Source organism: Echiichthys vipera (genome assembly GCF_963691815.1).
Source record: "Echiichthys vipera genome assembly, chromosome: 12".
In the NCBI taxonomy this organism is placed as follows: Eukaryota; Metazoa; Chordata; class Actinopteri; order Perciformes; family Trachinidae; genus Echiichthys; species Echiichthys vipera.
The window spans coordinates 15,166,587-15,190,163 of record NC_139837.1 but is presented as its reverse complement, the minus strand read 5'-3'; the positions used below and the strand labels follow the sequence as shown (position 1 = coordinate 15,190,163).

General features: G+C 40.7%; 2 protein-coding genes across 2 annotated transcripts; one reads left to right on the top strand and one right to left on the bottom strand.

The window, feature by feature from the left end:
* Positions 1-1,813: 1,813 nt before the first annotated feature.
* tdrd9 (tudor domain containing 9) lies at positions 1,814-23,482 on the top strand (the record flags this gene model as incomplete). Its single annotated transcript, XM_083924945.1, has 35 exons — positions 1,814-1,941; positions 7,041-7,123; positions 7,263-7,333; positions 7,962-8,183; positions 9,201-9,323; positions 9,908-9,988; positions 10,068-10,232; positions 10,311-10,414; positions 11,069-11,191; positions 11,406-11,490; positions 11,943-12,000; positions 12,109-12,213; positions 12,296-12,393; positions 12,475-12,606; positions 14,081-14,243; positions 14,433-14,496; positions 15,227-15,290; positions 15,398-15,442; positions 15,728-15,781; positions 16,228-16,344; positions 16,462-16,569; positions 16,711-16,811; positions 16,895-17,065; positions 18,134-18,245; positions 18,340-18,555; positions 19,243-19,332; positions 19,424-19,681; positions 20,981-21,148; positions 21,614-21,684; positions 21,790-21,899; positions 22,368-22,464; positions 22,556-22,694; positions 23,001-23,119; positions 23,207-23,279; positions 23,384-23,482. 35 exons carry the CDS (start codon positions 1,814-1,816, stop codon positions 23,480-23,482), a joined length of 4,017 nt encoding a protein of 1,338 aa, XP_083781071.1.
* Positions 4,096-5,345, bottom strand: rd3l (RD3 like; the record flags this gene model as incomplete). Its single annotated transcript, XM_083924946.1, has 2 exons — positions 4,096-4,462; positions 5,038-5,345. 2 exons carry the CDS (start codon positions 5,343-5,345, stop codon positions 4,096-4,098), a joined length of 675 nt encoding a protein of 224 aa, XP_083781072.1.
* Positions 23,483-23,577: the final 95 nt, after the last annotated feature.

Sequence of the window (23,577 nt, the reverse complement as noted above, 5' to 3'; positions counted from 1 at the left end):
GGATTGGGCACCCCTGGTGTAAAGTGTATAGCCAGTGTCTGTTTAGAATGATTAACTTTTCATTTTTTTAATACTTAATTTAAAAAAAAATCTTTTCATATTATGTGGTATTGTTCCTGAATAGTTAAAGTGATGGGACCGTACAACTGTTGACAGTGACGGAAATACATTTACTCAAGTACTGTACTTAGTGTAATTTAGAGTACATCTACTTTTTTCCATCTCATGGTACTTTATACCATGAAAGTATCTGTACCATATGTTATTAATCGATATAATATTCACATTTGATAGTATTGAAGCTACTTAAAAAAGCAGTTCAGATGTTCAACCCATGGCTGTTTTCTTTTTGCTGTAATATTGAAAGATTTATTGAGTATTGTTGTTTAATATTGTATAATACATAGTATTATATCATTCAAAATTTCATAATTCTGGTATCCTGACAACCTTTATACTTCTATTCCACTATATTTAACATACAAATATGATCTGGTTACAACATAATTAGGGATGCACGATAATATTGGCAAGCTATCGGTATCGAACGATATTGACTTTAAAATTATCGGATAATAAAATAAACAGATAAATAAATGACTGCTGCTTCCTTGATTAAATCAGATTAAATGCCCAGCGGCCGAGGATTACATGCACTATGTCACATGATTTAAGGACGTATCCTACTTGTTTTAAATAAATATGTCATGTTATACATAATGTAAGTTAAAGGTTGAATACGGAGAATGAGCCGCACACCGCCATCTAGTGTCTCAAGATCGTAGTCGTAACAACAAAAAATAATGCCACCACTCAGGTTGCCAGGTTGGTCAGACACGGCCCAGTAGCCTACAGGAGACCGGAGTCTGTTAGAGGCTGTTTGAACCCATCCCCTCCCGCAAATCTCACCATAAAAACAAGTATTGCAGAGGACTTTGAATGACCATTTTGAGCCATTTCGCCATGTGTTTTAATGCCGCGGAACTCCTTTATCTCAGTCCATCAAGTGAATGCTTGGCCTATGTTAACTCTGGTTTTTGCCCGTCTCCGGTCACTCAGCTACTGGGACGAATAGGCAGCTGCAGGATTGGTAAACTCAATTTCCCCCAGTGCCAGCCCACAGTAGCTGCACCCAACAACAGACAACCCTGGCAACCCGCAATACCGGCCGTTATTGGCTGGTGAAATGTAAACAGAACGTGAAAGAAAGTCATTGTCAAACCTGTAAAAAAAATAAATATATATATATATATATATATATTAATTCAGACTAAATATATTTTTTATGGAAAAAAGCAATACTTTCATTCTGCAGCCCTCAAAACGCACATTTAAAAAATATATATAGCTTTCAATAAAGACATATTCAACTTATTCCACCTTTAAGTATTTTTCTTAGGTAATGAATATTTCATAATTTTAAGCTTTGTATATTATGTCTGCATGTGTCCGTATATATCTGTATCTATATCGGTTATCGGCCAAATGAACTGTAAAACTGCAAAAAATCCAATATTGTGCATCTCTAATGCATTGTTCTGTATTAAACTACTCAACATTATATGAAGTTTTGTATGTTCACTTTTATTCCACCTCAACATACTACAAAATTAAAGAACTTATTGTATAATACGTCAATAATAATGTAACAATTATATAATATAGAAAAAATCATTTAGCATAATGAGCCGTCTGTAGTCCAACCGAGGGGGGCGGGGTAGAGCCCATTCCTCACTTGCCTCGCGCTTCAATGTCGTTGCTAGGCGCTTGTTTGAAGAAGAGAAATATTAATTTATCGTAAACCGCCTGCGACATGAAGAAAGTGTTTACTGCAGAACAAATTTCGGATTGGTTCACCTCGGGGACGACTTTTGCCAACATTAAACTCACTGAAGAAGTGGTTGAAAGAAAGTTCGGAGAAGAGCCGTCGAAAGAGGCCAGGTGAGACAAACAAACCGTGCTAACCGGTGCTAACTAGCATGGGAGCGTTTGAGGGTGGGGGCAGCTTTGGCTAACAATTAGTGAGTTAATTAGCTAACTGTATCTGGGTAAACTGGGAGGACGGCCACTTGAATGTCAGCAAACTAAATTGTGACTTACAGTTGAGATGTCTTAACTTTTCAAGCATTTTAAATGGATGCTATAAGCTTTATAACAGCAGACAACTCTTTACCTGCCGGACTGTGTCACCAGTCGGACAGTTTTGGGGTAAATTCTATCAAACTTTCTGTTTAACCTACGAATATACATGATGGTGTAATGTTTTGAATTAATTTACTAGTGTTAAACTTAAGTCTAACTTCTTATCTTTGTAACCAAATATCGTTTTGACGGCCTAATTGATCTTTATGTTAACAAGAGTCCTCAAAAGGACGCTAACACCGGTGAATTTGCCGTGTGCTCCTCTCGGCCCAAGTCGGACACCCCCCCCGAGCTGCTGGTGGTCCACAGTAACATCAATTCTGTCAAAACATCCAGGACCATACTTCAGTCCTTCACAATAAAATAATATGCTTTAACAGCTCCAAAATATACCATAAAGTCTTCTTAATTTCCATGTTTAATGTTAACCACCACCTGAGCCACTCAGATTAAGGGTCGCCTAAATGTTCTTACTGCTTTCTCTCATCAACGTCACTTTATTTTACTAATTTGATATGTGAATGTTCATGTACAAATATGAAAATTCACTTGTAGATTCTTAGAAGTGTGTAAATGAATTCTACTTGCTCTTCGGTGGCATCACCCAGTAAAATCAACACGAAAAGACTGGAAACTGCGGCAGACCTGTTCCGTCCGGATACCAGCAACGGCGTCCGACTGGTGATACATTCCCTTTAACTGCATCTGGATAAACTGTGGGAAAATTGTAACTTATGGTTGAGATGTCTTAACACTTAAAGCATTTTAAATGGATGCTACTAGCTTTATAATATCGGCTAAATCTATACCTATGTTCATGTTTCATAGTTAGAGGAAAGCTGTCTCAGCCGCCAAATTCTTTGTTAATCTTTCCAACTTTTTTTTTGTTGAAATGTCTGAAAATATACATTAACATAAATTCCAACTTATTTATTAGAAAAGATACATTTGTGAAAAAATAAATAAATACATTTACACAACCTTGATGATAGGGGTACTGGCAAGGTAGCCATGCACAGATACACTTGAGCTGAAGGATTCAATGTGTTCAAAATGTATTTTTAGCATTAACATATGATGTATAAATATGTCAACAACGATCATTGTAATATATTATTATTGTATGCCTCTTAAAGCTGTGTATAGGCTTTAGGCCACCTTAGTTTATAGGCTGATAAGGGGTCCTTGGCCTAAAAAAACGTTGAAGACCCCTGATCTACTTTTTTAATCTGAGGTAAGATTTTGGTGTGTTCGTTTATGATGCTATTTGAAACACTGCTCACAATCTTAAAAACTTTCAATATTCCCCAAAGCAACATTTTTATAGATTTTCTCCCAAAATTAACACATGTTAAAGGGTTTTAGTTGGCCTCAGGAATCTATAAAGTACTCAAATTTAAATATATGGAGTCTAAAAACAACAACTCTCAAATTCTCAGAAAAGAAAATACTGAGGACTGTGGAACCTATATCTACAGACACTATTTTTGTTTCCATTATCTCTATTATTGTTAGGTACTTGATAGTTTTCCCTTGTTAGGGATGAAACAGTCTGAGAGGGGAACATCACTCTTTGGTTGAACTGTCCGAGCCTCATAGACATTTTCAGCTGTAAAGCTGCGACCCATTGGTCCAGGGTACACATCTTCACATCCTGTGCCGTTATATCGCTCCCACCACATGACATGCACCTTTAAAATGCATGCCCAACTGTACAAAGTCTAACTGAGGCTTTTAATCGATCGTTACAACAGAAAAGTCTATTAAGTAGGGTTTAAAGCGCAGGTGACAAACTGGTTAGTGTAAATAAGCCGTTTCAATAAATAGTTGACCTCGCCTAATCCCTTTTTATTTTTGGTCACAAGCTATGATATAGCTGCAAATAATCAAGTTTTTGCATCTTCTCACATGCTGTGGATAACTATAACAGTTTTTCCACAGCAGTGTGACCTCTCACAGTGTAGTGCTGTACGCCGCTGTGGGTCTGAGAGGAGCTGGATAGTAATATGGAAGGTCCCAGTCCTTGTTGGACCCTGCAAATGAATCAGAGTGACGCATGGCCCGATCCACATATCCAGAGATTGTTGGGATCTCCTCTCTTGGGTGGTTTCCACAGTTTGGTACGGTTGGTGTGACAAAGCCCTGCTTCATTATGTAACGGCTGGTCCAAGCCTCCATTGGTTGGCGCTGTGCTGGCTGCACTGAGAGGTTGTCCTCTTCATCACAATCCTTTTGGTTCAAGAATTCCCTTAGCACCTGTTCTAAGACAGACGCCAGCTCCCAGGGCCTTATGTTGTTGGTGGCAAGCACCTCTCGAAACCTGTGGAATGATTAGACCAATAGACGTAATTAAACACTTGTGTAGTACCAAGGACTTGCATCAACACAGTCAGTGTCCCACACTTTCTATTGCCACTTTCTAGTATTGTATCATTAAACCCCAATTCTCAAGAATGACATATCTAGGACAACAACACAGATTTTTGGAAATTACACAAACATAAGAGATTTCTAAGTAAATATGTTATTCTTTGGTAATTTGGTTATGTAAGCACACAGTAGTGAGTTTAATCAGAAACGAGTAAGTAGGTCACAGTGCTCAACCATGTAGAACAACGTTTTTACATGAATATGGCTAACAGAGATGAGTGGAAACCCCCGCAGTCTGGCTTCATTCAGCCTTACAGGGCAACCTTCACATGTTCACACCCTACATCGCCTGCCCCTGTGACAGTAACACATAATGGCTTTTTGGCAGCTTGACCTGCCTCCCCTTCCCTTTGGGTCTTCTGTGCTCTGCCTGCTGTCAGGCCTTGTGTTGATGCAGTAGCAGCTAGCCACTGTTGACAGCATACTAATGTGAGGACGGGACATGACATGGCCACTACCAAATACCTGGAGAGCACAGTGGCTGCATGGATGGGTGGGATCTGGGCACACAGGATTTCCAGCTGGTGTAGCTCTGATGTAGGTATGAGGGTGCGTAACCTGGGGTACTTCTGAAACCAATGGAGACCCAGGGCACTGTGGGCCAGTCTGTGATCCCACTCCAGCTCCCTCACCAATCTCTCATGTTCCTCTACATGCCACAGGAGCTCTCTGATCAACATGCGACTAGGTACAACCCCCAAGGTGTTTCGAGGGGCTGCTTCATCTTGCACTCTTGTTTCATGGGACCATTTCATCCAGCTGAACAGTGGCATGGCAGTCACAGCAGATAGTCCTGAAAAACTGAAGCAACAAGAATCATTTGTTATTCTGGACCATGAAGCCATGACTGTTAACACGTGGATATGCTGAATTATATGTTGCTTCAAACCATGTACTAATTTCTCTCTGAACTGCACCCACAAAGGACGAGGCTGCATTAGACCATGTGATGAACTGCCCAAAGGCAGATAAAGCAAAAACAAAACAAAAACGGCTACACATACCACAGTGAGAAATATGAGAATATTGCAACCTTTATTCTCTGAGTGAGGACATGTTGATTCTCATTTTAGCCATTCTGTGTGTAGTAGCCCTATTATTACTATTCAATTTTAAGGTTAACAGTGAAAGATGATCAATCTGTAACCAAGCTGACCTCTGGTCCTTGCCTGATGGGTGCTCTGATTGCCTTCAGTTCAAGTCAAACATGGTGAAGGACGATGTCCCAGGTGTGTATTTGGCTTTTTCCCCTCAGACTAAAGGATCCAACACAACTTCCTCCTGGGATTCAGATGGATTACACAGCCTGCAGGGTCAGAGGTCAGCCTTATCAAACACAAACTTTATGTGTTGCTTTACACATCGTAAGGTTGCAAAGCTGAACTTTTCAGGTATCAGATTTTATTGCAGCACTTAAACAGCTGTCGTGTGTGGGAAGGATTTATCACACGATCAACATCTGGATGAAAAGTAAAGATCTGTACTTACAGGTGAAAGCTGCACTGCCGAGGCTTTTGTGAGGTATTCAGAAATTGGGCAAAGATGATCTTTTCACAGAGTACAGCCTTGTCCTTGTCTCCATGGTTCAGTCCATGTAAACTTAATTCCTTCACTTGCCGTCGTTAACGTCCCTTGATGTAAAATGCAATCAAAATAGCATAGCACTTGTGCGTCGGCAGCAATCCTCCAATGTCTTAGTTGTTGGAAGCTGTTTTCCTCTTTGTGTTGTAGTTATCTCCTTGTCCCTATTGTCCCTCCCACTGCTCCTGACATGCAGACTTTTTCCAGGAGAGTTAGTCACACACTGCTAACTGACTAAGAGCTGTCACCTCTCCTCTCCTTTCAACCCCACTCTGCTCTGTGCAGTGTGTGGCTTTGTGGTTAAGGTCAGCTGCTTTGTAGCTTGCACAAAATGTGTGCATTGGAGAGAAAGGAAGAGAGTGGGAGTGCATGTGTGTGCACAAGCCATGAGTGTGTTGTATTTGAGCTCTTCTTAGTACTGTCAGGCTTTGTGCCTGCTGTTGCGATAAAATCCTCCCCCCACTAAGAGAGCGAGAGGCAGAGACAACTGGGAATGCTCTCCCGGCTACAGTGCTGTGGCTCTGGTCAAGCTGACCAGAGGGAAAGACGAGGAGGCAGAGACTCAAATGAACATAGTTTCAAATGGTACAAAGCAATGAAGTGGACAGAGCTGCTGGTATTTTCACCTACTATGAACTGACATTTTAAGTTAACTTTTAATGATGATGACGATGGTGACCTCAGTGTTACTCAACTTAGAATTTGTGCTTTTATAAGTGATTATAAAAACATCTTCATTTCTGAAAAAATTGTCATGCTGAATGGTCTTTGAAATGAATTCAAGTATTTGTAATTTGATGGAAACTGTGGCAAAAGGCTGAAATTCATTGCAATTAATCGGTTCAGAAAATTATAAACTGTTTAAAAATGTTTTTATTTTGTTTCAGCCCATCGGAGGTTTCTGATGAGAGCAACCTGGAAAAAGTGAACTCTGATGGAGGGCGGTTTCAAAAACCAGAATATGCAGGGAGTGAGTATTAAAATGACTTAGCTTTTTTTTTTTTTATCCTACATCATCTTCACTTGCATTGTTTGATATAGCCTACAATAATCTGTCTTCTGCCCTAAAAGGTTTAACCCTGTTTCTTTGTTCAATTCTGTATCCTTAGATACGGCTCCTCCTCCTCCACTTGCCAGCTATGAGTACCCTAGCTTGCCTATTACCAAAAATAGACAGCAGGTAAAATGTACCATCAATACACCACATACCACAAACCACACAGCCTGATGGTCTAAAAGTACACTGTCATTCTGCTTAAGTACTTTCTCCTTTGGTCATGTTAGGAGTTTTACTGAAATTGCCATTATTTCCTCAGGACATTAGTGCACTTAAGCTTTTACTGTTTGCTCAAGATGTAATTTTATGTTGCAGAACAACAGCTAACTTTAGTTCACTGGTCTAAAAAAATCCTGTCATGTTTATATTTGCTGTCATTTAAGCCGCACTTTCTTAATGCAGATTATAAAGTGTGGACTCCCGATGAATCAGCTTAGCACACCCATCTGCTCTACACTTTTATAACTTATTTTTGAATGCTTCAGTGATATGGTGCAAATGGCTAAATGGGGTTTCTATTTTTGTAAACAGTGTCTCTTTTAAGTGTGTGTGTGTGTGTGTGTGTGTGTGTGTGTGTGTGTGTGTGTGTGTGTGTGTGTGTGTGTGTGTGTGTGTGTGTGTGTGTGTGTGTGTGTGTGTGTGTGTGTGTGTGTGTGTGTGTGTGTGTGTGTGTGTGTGTGTGTGTGTGTGTGTGTGTGTGTGTGTGTGTGTGTGTGTGTGTGTGTGTGTGTGTGTGTGCGCGCGCTTCCAGCTGATTTCTCTCATAGAAAACAACTCTGTGGTGATCATACGAGGAGCCACAGGCAGTGGCAAGACCACTCAGGTGCCACAGTACATTCTGGACCACTACAATGAGAAAAATGCCTCATGCAACATCGTGGTCACCCAACCACGCAAAATTGGGGCCAGCAGTATTGCCCGATGGGTTGCTACACAGCGGAAGTGTACTCTGGGTAGTCTGGTGGGATATCAGGTTAGTGCAACATGTCAGAATCTGTCTAAAACTGTGCAATGCACATATGAGAGCCTGAACATACACTCCTAGCTCCTACTAACTTATTATATTTTTTTTTTATAAAAAAGGGGAGAAAAAGAAGAGAGCAACACCTGCACAAAAAGCACTCATTGCACCTCTCACAACTTAAAAAGAGTATTTGTATGCCTTTGTTGACAAGCTCCTGTTTTTGCATTGTCGCCAGGATGTCTAGCTGTGTTGTACAGAGCTCTGAAACGGCTTGTCTAATAATAACTGTTGTCTCCTCCGCTTGGTGTAGGCCTCTGGAGTTAAGGATGATGTCACTGACAGTGGGGGCAATGATAAACAGTTGGTGTTAGTAAGAGCAATATTGCAGCATTTGCAGCAAGTATTGAAGCATAACTTGAACATTATGTTGTCGAATTACGCACCTCACAGGTGCTTTTTGATTTTTCTCTACTCTCTCCTGAAATATATCTATTTAATGTAAGAAGAGAGCTCTTTCCTTGTTCCCTTCCCTGTTTTTATGTCTGTGTAAGTTGTGCAGTCAGTGAATGGAAAATACTTTTGTGCTCAGAGTTGGGTGTGCGAATTTCCCTGAGGTCAGACACTGGGAAGCAATGGATTTTATTAAAGGGCACTGTTATTTTCTCCAAGACCAACCAGATATAGCACTGTTGGCTTTACAGATTAGTTTTAAGACACTGGAAAAAGCTTGAGGCCTAAATGTAGAGGAGGCATACTGTGGTCTCTCCTGTTCACTTTTCTGAATCAGTAGAATACAATCTTAAAGACAGGAAGGTAATTTAATGTCTGTTTGATATGGACATAGCAATTACATTGGACAAACAAGATGCATTGTTTGAGGCAGGAATGACTTTAACATATACAGTTCACATATTTAACAAACATTTGATACTAGTGTGCTCTGTAGTGTGTGTTAGTGTACAGTGCTGTAGTGCATTAACAATGTAAGCAGATTTATAAATACAACTTTGCATATTTGTATTTCAGGTTGGACTTGAGAAGATGGCTACTGAGCACACCCGGCTCATCTACATGACTACAGGAGTGCTGCTGCAAAAACTGGTTTCAGCCAAGTGCCTCACAGAGTTCTCCCATATTTTCATAGATGAGGTGCATAAACATGAGGCACATTATTTCTTCTGTTAGCTGGGGCCTAAAAATAGTTTTTGTTCTGTTATGCCTCAATAGCCTTTATGTTTACGGCTTGTCTGTCCCATTCTTGTGAAGGCGATATCTCTGGTAACCTTGGAGGGAATGTCTTCAAATGTGGCGCAAATGTCCACATGGACAGGGTGAACTGATTAGATTTTAGAGGTCAAAGGTCAAGGTTACTGTGAGCTCACAGAAGGGGAGACATTTGATTGAATACTGAATTGGTGACACTGATCTTAAAACTGTATAGATCTTCTGTGCTGCCGGGTTTAAGATTTTTGTAAAGCATGCACATTTCACCAAAAACATCCTTGATACATTTTTATTAAATTCTTTCAAAATGCAGTTCCCCCATGTTATACCATGTTTAATTAAAGTTCATTATTTTATTGAGTTGTATTAAGTTCTTTTTGTGTTTTGTTTTGCTGTGGTATCATTAATATTCTGCTGCTGCAGGGGCACACTTTCTAATCAGTTTCAGGTTTAATTTGGTTCTGTGATCTAATCAGTGACCCCTGAAAACTACTCTGCCTTTCTCTTAGGTTCATGAGCGCACTGAGGAGATGGACTTTCTCCTGCTTGTTTTGAGAAAACTTCTTCATTCCAACTCATGTTATGTCAAGGTAATTGCAAGATCATGTAAAGTCTCTCTTCTGTCCTCCTAATGCATCAGCTGAACTTTCAGAGCTGTGTGTTTTCCAGATCATCCTTATGTCAGCCACCATTAACTGCAAAGAGTTTGCAGAGTACTTCAGCACGCCAATTCGTGGCAAAATGAACCCGGCCTACGTGTTTGAAGTGGAGGGGGCCCCCTATGCCATTGAGGAGTTTTATCTGGATGACCTCCAAAAAATGTTTCCATACAGGGTAAGAAGATCGGCTGTTGATGCTACTGTTTGCAGTGCTGAAGCCAGAAAGCTAATGTGCTAATTGTGTTTTTATCAGTTGGATTCGCCTCATCCAGTTGACCCTCACGTTTCTGTGGAGATGTACAGTCTTGCAATCAGTCTCATCCAGGGCTTTGATGAAATGGAGGGCAAAGATTCCAAGTGAGGCTTCAGTATTTTAACACCCTTTAATGCTTAAAGAGATGTTTTGCTGATTTTAATCCAGCTAATGTGCAGATGAATGGCTTCACTCCGTGATACACGTATTCGTACGGAACCGTCACGGTACAGGCACTTCTGGATGGGTACAGAGGTGGACCGCGGTCCGTAAATAGGGCATACATAGCGTTAATACGGCGAATGTACAGTCTTGTTTTAAAGTTGGAGTACCCCCCCGGACCGCTTAGCCTCCGACTTGGCTCACATGTGCACAGTAGCAGCAAGCGAGTCAGAGTAGCAGAGACACTATTTCAACAACCCCTACCTGGGAATTCGAAAGGGCAAATGTCAGAATCAGAAATACTTTAATAATCCCAGGGGGAAATTATAACCGAACCGTGACTTCAGTGTACCGTTATACCCCCAGTGGCCACAGTGCATGGAGTTTGGAGAATCGAAGATTCACAGAGAGTCCACCGAGGTTACTGAATGTTTAGCATCATTCTGCAGACTTCTGTGGGCCTCGCCTGCTACGCTCTGCAGGGAATCCACAACAGAGGAAGCCAAATAACTGCAGAGCTGGTTTAAAATTGGAAAAGTATGCCTTTAAAGTTATGGGAAGACAAATAAAGTAATGATGACACGTTTGTGATTGAGTAGCAAAGCAGAGAGAAAAGGTGACATGACTTCATCAGAGCGGGGCAGTGTGCTGGTTTTCCTTCCTGGTTTACACGAGATAAGCTACATGCAGGAGGCCTTGGCCAAGCTGGTCCACAAAAGGTTAGCTTTTGAGTTAATATTTTTGTTGAATCTTACTCTGTAGCTTGGACCTATTGTCTTCTGTGTGTGTTTTTGTCAGTTTTATGTGTTAAAGTAATAAGGATCAGAACTGGCATCTCCAAAGTTTATAGTTCTTGCTATTACTAATGTGTGCAATTTATTTGTGATAAATGTCTACTTTTCACATTACGTTGAATGTGCTGCTGCTGTTCAGATTACAGGTTTACCCTCTCCACTCCTCTGTGACTCTGGAGGAGCAGAACGGTGTGTTTCTGTTCCCTGTCCCTGGATACAGGAAGGTAAAAAACATTTACTGCCTCACATTCAGGGCTGTACTGAATAATTTATAGCTTAATTCAGAAAAGTAATAAGTAAACTACTTTGTCAAATAATTGAACATTGAACATGAAATCAATAAAAATCACCTTTCTTTATAACATAGTATGTGTCTTGCTTAATTTAATAAGTGTTTGTATTTTTGTGTATGCTCCATCAAAACGTCCCCTATGATTTTGTCATTTGTATAGTTTACTTAATGTTACTATTTATATTATATATGATTACATAGTCAGGATTTTGTTAGAGGATTCTTTATTTTTTTTATTGGATAATGATGTCATAAAATTTGACAAGACATTCGAAGCTTCATTCAAAAACCTCAATAGAAGCTTCAAATTTAAAAAAAATGACATTAGATACAGCCTTACTCATGTTCTTAGTACCTGCTGTACTGATGATCTCATCTAAACAGGTCATCCTTTCCACCAATATCGCTGAGAGTTCAGTGACTGTTCCAGACGTCAAATATGGTGAGTCTGTCTTTCTCAGCTTGGTTTTATCTATAAGCTTAATGTGTGTTTTCTAAGGAAGTATTATAAAATCTTGATTGGTATTGGGGCTGTTTTTTGTCATCGCAGTGATTGATTTCTGCCTGGCCCGTCACATGGTGTGTGATCATGACACAAATTATCAGTGTCTGCGTCTCAACTGGGCATCCAAAACAAACTGCAACCAGCGTCGAGGTACAATACTTACACCGCAGCAGTTCACCTGTGAAGTACAAGTATCTGTTCACTTCTGTCCTTTTAAACCTCTCTCTGTCAGGTAGGGCAGGTCGAGTGTCTAAGGGCTACTGTTACCGTCTTGTTACCAAAGAGTTCTGGAAGAATGAAATCCCAGACTACATGATCCCTGAGATGCTGGTAAGAGAATGTGCACATGCACATTTTTTTTTTTTTAAATTAGACAATCAATCAATGCTGTACTGTGTGCCTGCCTCTCAGCTTGCCCCGTTGGGCACCATCATGCTGAAGGTGAAGCTGCTGGATATGGGAGATCCCCGCTCCATCCTTTCCACAGCCCTCTCACCCCCCAACCTTGGTGACATAGTGAGGACAGTGCTCCAACTCAAGGAGGTAAATAAGTGCAGATTGATGATTCTTCTCTGAGAAAGCCATTAATGGCTACTCAAGTACTTATCTGTGTGTGGCTGTTATGATGTACAGTGCTTTGGCGGGCTGCTGACCATGTTGACTGTTTTGTCATATGTTTGTGTGGGAAAGAGAAAGTGGAAGTTTATTATAACTGATTTCTTTCGATCACTTACTAAATATACATTTTATTTTAAACCATCTTTCAAAACTAGGTTACAAAGCACTTTACAGAGGCATTCAAGGACAATGTGATCAAAGTGAAAAACACAGCCTCAGAGGGAAATAAAAAAGACAAAATAGAATAAAAATGGCACCAAAAAAAATAAAATATATATATAAAATAATAAATCAGGAAATGTGAATACATAAATAATTAGACAACATGACCAGGAATAAGGGAATAAAAGTTGTTTTACTAGGTGATTTTAAAATATCTTACCTGATATTTTCATTGATGAGGAGCAAAGCCAACTTTTGTCCAACAGTTGGACGGTCTCTGTCTCAGGGTCTGAGGCTATCCTCTGGCTCATAGACAGCCCGTTATTCTGCAATGGACATCTGAAAGTGTGATAAAATATAATTAGTCAAATTTCCAATTATTGGGACTTTTTTCAAAAGAACTTCCAGCTGCTGTTAGATATGAAAGTCAGACTTGTCTAGATGGGCGGGCCTCCCCTGTCCCTTGCAGGCCAGGTTAACCTTATTAAAATGGTAATTTTATTATTTTGCAAAATAAACCAGCCCGTATCAAAAAACATATGCTTCAACTCCCTAAACCTGAAGGTGGACTAGTACTCCCTTATTTCCGTCACTACTTCTGGGCCTGCAACATTAATAAACTTTTATATTTGCTCCACGGCGGAGTTGCAGACGTTTGCCCGCCATGGGCTCGAGACCGAGATAACATCTTCCTCCTGTTCTCCCTGTAACTGCCAACAAGGTCTCACCTAATCCGGTTGTCGTCAATACCATTCAAATTTGGATCCAGTTCAGGATGCAGAACGGCTTGCAAAGGGCTTAGATCCTTGCCCCAGTTTTGAATAATCATGTGTTTCTCCCTTCCTGCACCGACCCTGCATTCCGCATATTGTCAGATAAGGGCCTCAAAACGCTTAATGACCTGTATGACGAAGGTGTTTTTGATGATGATCTTTGACAGCATTCCACCAAACTTGGGACCCACTGCTTGCTCTTATTAGTAATAGTCTTACTGTTATTCCTGATGATGCTGAGGACACCCAAATTCTTGGAAGGAGAGGATTTAATAAAGACATTTTGGGGAACAAAAAAAAAATCCAATTGTTAAAAACTAGCAGGTCAAATGAAAAAATAAGTATCAGCCATTTTCGTGTCTAAATACTGAATATTTGTCAAACCTTTATAATGTTTTAGGAGTTGATTAAAGGTATAATTAAAACCTGTTGTTTTGACACAAGCTGAATCTTGTATTCTGTAGATGGGTGCGCTATCTGCGAAGAGTGAGGGTAGGGGTCACAATGAGGACGGTGAAATAACGTTCCTGGGCCGAGTGCTGGCCCACTTGCCCGTGAACCTGTGCCTGGGGAAGATGATTGTCTTGGGCCACATCTTTGGCTGTCTGGATGAGTGCCTCATCATAGGTCAGTCTGTCACTATGCCTCTGGACTGGACCTAAGTTACTGCATATGCACGTGTTCATAGTTGTAGACATACAACAAATCTGTCATGACTGCAACTTTTTAAATGTTTTAGTGTACATAATAAAGTAACATAATGTGTTTTTGTGGGCTATTTGTACAAATGAGAATAACAACTTTTCTTGTCTGCAGCTGCCTCACACTCTCTGAAGAGTTTCTTTGCCATACCATCCATGCAGCAGCTTGCCGGCCACAGGTGAGTCACATCCAGCAGCTGCACTGATTCACAGACTGCCGGGCTGTCAGTGAAGATAATTTTTCATATCTACGTATATTGGGTATTGACCAGTGATGTTGATATGTACGCGTCCGAAAGGAAAGGTGAACACGCCATCCATGCACCCCATTTTCCCCCGATAATGCTACATCGTGAACCACAAATCTGTGTTGAAATCATAGAAATAAACAAAAGAAACTTCAAAAGAACATTTTGTGCAGCACACACAGTTCTTATTAAACCTGACACATACACACACACACACACACACACACACACACACACACACACACACACACACACACACACACACACACACACACACACACACACACACACACGAAAGGTCCCTAAGAGGTAACAAAAACATGTGTACACATAAAAACTAGAGAGACACTGTCACCACCACTTACAGCTTCTGAACACAGCACTGAGTTGTTTTGCTGCAGTGTCCAGTCTGAAATTCTCCCACAGCCTGGAATCTAAAGAAGTTAAATGCATGTGTGTGCTTTTTTTAAAGAGGGCTGCCGTGGTTATGCGTCATAATAGATGACTTTGATCCTGAAAATGCGGCAACCTCAATATTTTGAATCAATGCAAATAAACAGGAATAACAGGCGAACCAGCTTTAAAGTCCACGTTGAACAGATATTGGTTCTTTGTATTGTATTTTTTTCCTTTGTGCATTGAATAATATTTGTTATTCCAGGAGCAAGTTGACCTTTGCCTGTGGCACACCAAGTGATTCCATAGGTTTTGTGAATGCCTTCAAGGTAATGTCTTTGTTGGCAAGTCAGCAACTAGTTTAGGTGTTCAATTGATTTACATATTTCCCTGATGGCTGTTTTTAAAACCCTTCCCTATTGTCTCTTACTGTCAGGCATGGCACTCAGCCAAAAAGAAGGGACAGCTGAGACACCCAAAGGTGAACGAAACAACAAGCAAAAATAAGTTTGCTGAAACAGCGCGCACACACGCACACAGACACACACATACACACACACACACACACACACACACACATATATAAAATCATATGCTACATATGAATATCTTATTTTACATGCTGAAAATAAGATAAGTGTTCTTTTGTTGTACAGAGCCATCTCTTGATGCTCTGAAGTTACTAGGCATTGAGGATCAGTGACTCTCTTCTGTATTTTTTCCTGAAGTATATGTTTTTTTTGCCTTTGCTACTTTTTCCTCTTAGGACGAGTTGGACTGGGGAAAAGAGAACTTCATTCAGATCAAGAGGATCAGGGAGGTAAAGAGATGAAGCAGAGACCTGGTTCACATGAATTCATCAAGCCACATTACAGTCCGTCTCTCTCAGTCTAAACAGTGAACAACAGGCATTAATCCTGCTTCTAGTCAAGTGTTACCAAGAATGAAACTGACTTCTGTTGAGTGACTGAGCGTGTTTGTGATTTGTGTTTTTTGAGAGGTTTTACTGAAGTCGGTACAGTCAGATTTTAAATATACCATCTGTATTATTCTGTAAGTTTTCATTAGAAGAGGTAGAGGTAAGTTTTATTGACCAAGTTTAAACGCAGTTTTCAAGTTCCATGACAGATTTTAACAAGTAAATAATAATAACCTTTTGTTTTGCCAATTAAACATGTCAACTTTCAGCCTTAATGAGCCAATATTTTGAAATTGAGCCATAAAATATTGTGTCTCTGATAGACTCAGAAGTAACACTCATTCCAGGTTGCAGAGCTGTATGAGGACCTGAAGAAGCGTGTGTCTCAGTTCAACATGCATGTTCCAGAGAGCACTCAACCATCCGATTACACCAGCATACACAGGCAGAAGTTCATTCTTCAGGTTAGAGTCAGTGCTGCACAGTGTAAACTTCAGATCCAGTCATCACTGTGATTAAATATTAAGCTAAAGAATATACACACGTCAGTTTTTTTTAAGTTGCACCTCTCTTTGACTTAGGTGGTCATTGCTGGTGCCCACTACCCCAACTACTTTGTCCAGGGAAAAATAGATGAAAACCTGGCCTCCAAAGACTTGAGCGGCTTAAACCCCAGAACAACAGTGTTGGTATGACCCATAGTGAATTTTTATTGAGTGGCACTTTGCTGTTGTGTTTAATGACCATTAAAACCCTTATGGGCTTTGTATGGCTCTAGTCTTTTAGCAATTTTTTTTAATGTAGAATAACATCAGAACATGTGTTTTCAGGTGAGGAACCTCCCTCCATATCCCTTCTTGTATTACAAGCAGCTGCAGTCTCTGTTCCGCCTGTGTGGACAGGTCAAAGCCATTTCCTTTGAGAGCTCCAGGTATTTTTTTTTTAATCTACTCTAACCTCACCAAAATGTGTGTACTCATAATTGTCTGAACACGTTTGTGTGTGTTTTCTTAGAGCATATGTGGAGTTCTACAGGGCATCCCAAGACTCAGGCGTGCTGCCTGAGGTGTCTCTTGCCCTCCTCTTGGCTCAGCAGAGTCTTTCCATGGAGCTGTCTGTCTTCCCCATCGAAAAAATAGAAGTCTGTGCTGGGACTAGATGCATAACTCACATGAAATATTCACGGTACTGCTCTATTTGCTCATTTTTTAAACCTTTCAGTATGTGAATGAGTAAAATCAGTTACTGCATGAATTAAAAAAAATATCTTAGATTTGCTCAGTGAGAAAAAATGTGTCTTTCTTTTGGGAGCTAAAAAAGTTCCATTCTTGACCGTCTTCTCTTGGAAGTGGAAGCCCCAGAACCACAGGCTGCATTGGCCAGTGCCCCTGCTCTCAGCCTAAATATAATCTGGCATCTTTGCACTCTACATGACTTTCCAGCTATCACTTGGACATAGAGGGAGATTTTTGCTAGAGGCAGCACCAACCTCTCCCCATTTCACTCTGGGAGGGAGATGGGGTGACTTTGTGCATTATTATTTATCCAACAATAATACAGCTCTCCAAGTATTCTCATAAGGGCTTTACACGTGGAGAATCCGCAACCGCACCGCAATGGGGGAATGCCAAACAGAGGACTTTTTGGTCATTCACACAGACCAAGTAAAGGGGATGTAAAGCCACCCTAGATGTAATTTCACAAAGAGCACTGTCATTCTGGAAGCAAAAAGAAGAGTGTTTGAGCCGATGCGACCCACAAACTACCAGCTTTATATATTAGCACAAGTAGTAGCACAACTTTCAGTGGAGAGAATAGAGATGGACTGCCGGGCCGCAGCACCCGCCTGTGTGTTTAAGAGAGGTAGAGAGAGAGAAGGAAAGAGTACATGGACTATTGCATATAATGTCATAAACGCTGCTTTGTCACTTTTGACCTGCCTGTTGGTTGACTCGCACATCAATGCTGTGTGTTGTTCCGCCCTGCCGGCGTTCCCGTTCACACAGACATCGGCTCTGTCAGCTCTGTGGCTTCCTCTGTTACCGGCTCAGAGATTAATCCATAGTAAACTCTGAATAAACTTTAATATTAGCAATTTCATTTTTGGTTTAGGATACATTACGGACAGTTGCGAACTCTGTTAACTTGTGTTAATAATGTGATGATGTGACAGGAGACCTTAAAACAGCAATAAATACAGTTAATACAAACACAACATTAAAGTCTAGTTCTCCATGTGCTGTTGCTGTGCAGGGTGAATGTAGACTTCCAGAGCCAGTCTGTCTGCCCAGTCGGAGTGGTGAGCGGAGCCATTGACCCAGACAAGCTACCCCCCAACTGCTTGTTTGTGGTCAACATCACAGAGGTCAGTCTTTTACATTAAGCGTGTTCAAACGGAGGTACATTTCAAAAGAGCGATAGAAGGATGTTTTCTCACTTAACTCTGATCTCTGCTTCAGGTGGTGGAAGTGGGTCATTTCTGGGGCTTCCAGGCAGATGAGGCCAGCTTGGAAAAGCAGCGCCATCTTACAGCAAAGATAAACTCACTTACACTGCAACCTGTAACTGTGTCGCTCTACCCCAACCTGTTGTGTCTGGCTCCTTACTCTGAGATCAACGAGCAGAGTATGTACTACCGCGCCAAGATCCTGCACATGCGGGGCAATACAGTGGAGGTGAATGTCACTGCAGCACCCTGGTTAAGATGTAGTGCACTCATTCAGTTTTCTCATAACAAATCTCCTTTACCTATCCCCTGTCTGATTTTTACCTTCTTTCCAACCGTCTCATACAGTATATGATCATACCATGGTAGAAGAGAAAATGTCAAATTATCGATTTTACACTGTTTAGTGTGTTGTTGGTTTATTTTAGTGAAATTAAAATCTCAGGGTTTTATAATGCTTGGCTATAATAGACCGATTTGTTTCTGAGATTATATGTTGGTACGTTAGTTTGTTGGAGAATGCTTTACCCTTTATATTCTGCAGAATGTTGACATGGTGGTACAACTGATTCAGTAGCAATTACTTTTATTCCATCAATGCGTTCCTGGACCAAGTTCTATAGTTATTTAGCTTAATTTCTGAGTGAACTGTGTCTAAGCCACTGTGATCCAGCTTGATGCCAGGAAAAGTACTACTACAAAAATCTGAATCATTTAAAGAAAAGAGCACAGGGACAGAGACAATAGATTTTTATATTTACAAGTATATATTTTAGCCTCTTTATATATTCTGTATTAAAAAAAAGTGTCCTCAGCGTCGACGTCTAACGGTGTAAAAAAGAACAGCAGTTTATGATAGCAGTTGTTACTATGTTACTTGATGTACTAGAGCGCCCGATATACATTTGTCCTGCAGGTGTTCTTCTTGGACTTTGGCAACACAGTGGTTGTTTCCTGCAGCAGCCTCAGGGAACTCCCTTCTGATCTCCTGTCTCACCCATTCCAGGTAGCAAAACTGAGTGGTCCGAGAATTAATGCACGCTTATCTGTTCTGTCCAAACTGTGAAATAACAGTAACACTGGGCTCATGGTCTCAGGCTCAAGAGTTCCAAGTTACTGGAATGCGTCCTTCAGCCCAGTCCATCATCCTGGGGAACCAGTGGAGCAGCCGAGCCCGCGACCGGTTCATAACTCTGGTAAAGGGCCGTTCACACATTGTGTCGCTGTACTCCATCCTCCATGGTGTCATGCGTGTGCAGATGCTCATCAACCCAGAGACGACAAACACCAGCTTGGTAGACATCTTGGTGGAAGAAGAACATGCTGTGAAGGCTGAAGAGAGCTTTGATTCCAAGGTAACGCACTGTGCGCAGCTCATGTTGTCCCACATGAAATGTATTAGGCACTATCTAACTATATTTTGTGTGTGTGTGTGTGTGTGTGTGTGAGTGAGTGAGTGTGTCCCCAGTAGCGTGTTTTGTATCGAAGGTGGTGCATTGGTACATGTGAACACATTCAATATTAATAGAGGTTTAATAAACAGGACCTATGCTGCATTCAAGTGGTGTCGTAAACCAGAATCTTAAAATTCAAATCTGTGTCAAAATCAATCATAAATACTGGAAACAACTATCAATGTGCTGTTTAAGCACACAAAGCAAGAAAATACAGTACATCTTTGTAGCATTCATTTTGTTTCTACATTACAATGTTAAGCTCATGAACACACTGGAATTTGGGGAAATGGGACCATCCACATAGCACATTAATGCAGCAAGCCTGTCAATAACAGCAGAGGGACTAATTGCTATAAACTGGTGTGGTGGCTGTATTGCCAGAATACAGCCAATAACATAATGTGTGTTTCAACAACATTGCACTGCTCACACAGTGGCACTTTCAAATGTTCCCCTTTTGTAAGATAAGATAAACATTATTGATCCCACACTGAGAAAATTCACATCCACACAGCAGCTCAAATTCTGAAAAAAGCAAAGGAAAGATGACAAATGTGAAAAATAAACAATAAAAATATATAAATGAGATGAAATAAAGTAACAGCTTTATATAAAATGGAAAATGGAATATAAGCTATATATACATCCTTCACGTATATTGTACAGATATGTACGTGTATTATGAATTTCATATAAAGATTTTTATTGTACCTACAACTGTATTACACACATGGTGTGTAATATTGTTGTAATGCAGAATGAAACGAATAATTGGATATAATTGCACAGATTCAGCAGGATTTGACACAGGATACTCAGTCATGTTGTAAGTGATGGAGACAGACAGCAACTGTGTTACATTGTTATGTCTCGTTTGCATTAAAAAGTCTGACTGCTGTTGGAATAAAAAACACCCGCTGTAGCTCCCTTCTTGTATCTGCAGTACTGAGTTTTCCCAGCAGATGTTGTGGTTGGACACTGAGCAACATTGCTTTGGTCTCAGTGAAGACAGAAGTATGAATCACGGTTGGGCTTTTTGGGCCCAAACTGACTATAAAGCACTGCACAATACCCTCGTGTGTTGAGACAAAACTTAGTCGACTTAAAGAAAAAATTCTAGCCCATATTCAGAAAGCTCCATTTAAATGCTGTGTGCAGGTCTCAGTTTAGATGTCTTACTTCTGTGTGCTCCTGCAGCAAAACCATGAGGCACTGATGTCCCTGTACAAGGACATGGAAAGCGGTGTATATGTTCCCAATAGTGCCAGCAGCTCCTGGAAAGATCGCAAGAAAGAGGAGAAGCAGCTCATTGACCACCTGCTCACCACCTTTTCCCAGGGCCGCCAGTCCCACTCCAAAGCAAAGGCAAGATACGCTGCAGCTTACAGAATATTTTCATATTATATCTATACTTAAATATTAAAATAGTAATATTTTTCCAATGCACTTTTAAAAAACTATGTTACAAAGAGCTTTACAAATATAAAGAAAACCAAAGCAAGGATTAAACCACTTAAATAATTACAATAAATTAAGATAAAGCCTTGATATTAAAATGTGCTTTGAGTTAAGAATTAAAATAGGACACAGACTTCGAGTGTCTGAGCTGCTGATATTTTGGTATTGGGTGGATGCTGGCATCACCTCCGCACCGCCTGTTGCTCTGTTTGTCCAGGAGATGGAGCCATTTCGGTATGTTGTGTCCATTCAGAGGCACACCCATTCTGTCTGACCAGCAGAACAATGACGACAGGGTGACTGTCAACAAAACCCGATGCATGAAAGTGTCATGTGATGTGTCTGACTGCAGCCTTCCTTCTAACACCACAGGCTCATCTTCATGGACCGCACAGTCCTTACAAGATAAACTTCCTCAGCATGAGTCATAAGACCTTCTACAAGTAAGAAATCACGTACACAAAGACAAAAATTAAACTTGCAGGTTGATAATGCTGCCCCCCACCCCCCACCCACCCTGAATATCTCATGTGTGTATCCTCCTGCAGGACAGTCTGTGTAGAGAGAGGTAGCATCAACTCCCTGGCCCTTAACGACAACCCTCACTACACACACCAGAGGATGATGGTGGCTGGGACTGTGTCAGTCAATGCCTCAGGTACCAAATACAACATCTCATTAATATAAACTCATGGACATGCATTCATTTATTATCAACAGTGGATGAAATTACTATATGTGATATTGTTGCTTGTAGTGATGAACACAAACTCACCATACATCAGCCGTCCCTCTCACCTCCACTGAGCTTTTTAGAAGCTCATTGTTTTTGGATGATAATTTCAGTAGAAAGCTGTTTTTCTGTGATAAACCCACTGTAGACTACTTGCCCCGCACTAAACAGAAAACAGACAAAGTTAGCGACTGGCTGGTGAACGTTATAGAGCAAGTAGGCTAAAGCCAAAGACACAAGTCCTAATGTTGCTTGGTGTGTGTTGATATTTTTCCTAACACAATTGTCAGACCACCTTTTATAAGTCTGTAATATGTTAGGGCTTTATTTTTTCTTCTCCGGCTAAATGTCAAAATCAAGTATTACAACCTTAAATGTGTGGTTGTGTTGCAGGGACACGTATTCTGCTGAGAGATACCTCCATCATGCCAGACATCCCTGGACTGCCTGCACTCGTAACCATGCTCTTCACCCCCATCATGGAGTTACGGTGAGTCAGACACACAGGCTCATCACTGCACACCCTAAAGGCAGCATAATCCAAATACCTGTGTTAATATTTTCCTGCCCATTTTTTGTAGCACTAATGAAGAGAGGACTTGCTACACTGGCGCCCTCTGTGGCTTAGGCTGGAACAGTGAGACACAGCAGGGCATCCTACCCGAGCATGACATCGAACTCACCTTCGATGTCAAATTTGATGTTGAAGACATCACTGAGGTAACAGCTGTCATTGTGACTGACGGCAGTGGTGAAGAAGTGGATTGTTGCTGGATCCTTGGTCATTCATTGGTTGAATCTTGGTTTTCCACAAGTGGTTCATACACCATCTCCTCAAGAGTTTATCTATGTTTCATATTCATAAATAAAGCGCCTTGTGATATTGGCACTGGTATGCTAATGATTGAGAGCAATGGGCCTATGCTACTGATATATTATATCATTTAATATTTGAATGCCAAAATTGCATGATGTGGCATTCTCTCTTGTGTATTACTCATTTGACTGTTTTCCTTCTTTTTTCAGATAAATGCTTTGCGAGTGGCTATAAACCGTCTGGTGTGTGAAGGGCCTAATGGCACTATGCATCTGGGGCCAAACAGGATCAACACCCTGCAGGAGGACTGCCAGGACCGCCTCATAAGGTTGCTTACATACACCCACAGAAATCCGTAATCATTTAGAAGTCTGATCATGCTGTTATTGATCTGGGTTTATATTATGCACTGCAGGCTGTTCACCAAATCACCACCCAGGGAAGATGTCACTCAAGTGTTTTGCGAGAAAACTGAGAAATGGAACCAGGTATGGTAAACTGGTATTATTTAAAACCTTTTATTTGATCACTATCCCTTGTGAAGACATTTTAGCGATGCATATTTGAAAGTGTTTGTGTATTGAACGTGCAGGTGGATCCGGCTCTGAAGATGGATATTGTCGAGCCTGGAGGAGGAAAGAGCAGAGGTGTTCTCTTCCAGCTGCATCCTGTCACTCTCCTCAACAGCTAAAAAGTCACTGTACTTCTTGCATTTGTGTTGAAATGGAACTGATTATCATGTTAATTATGAGCAGTTGCCTGAAATGTTTAATTTAAGTTTAGAGT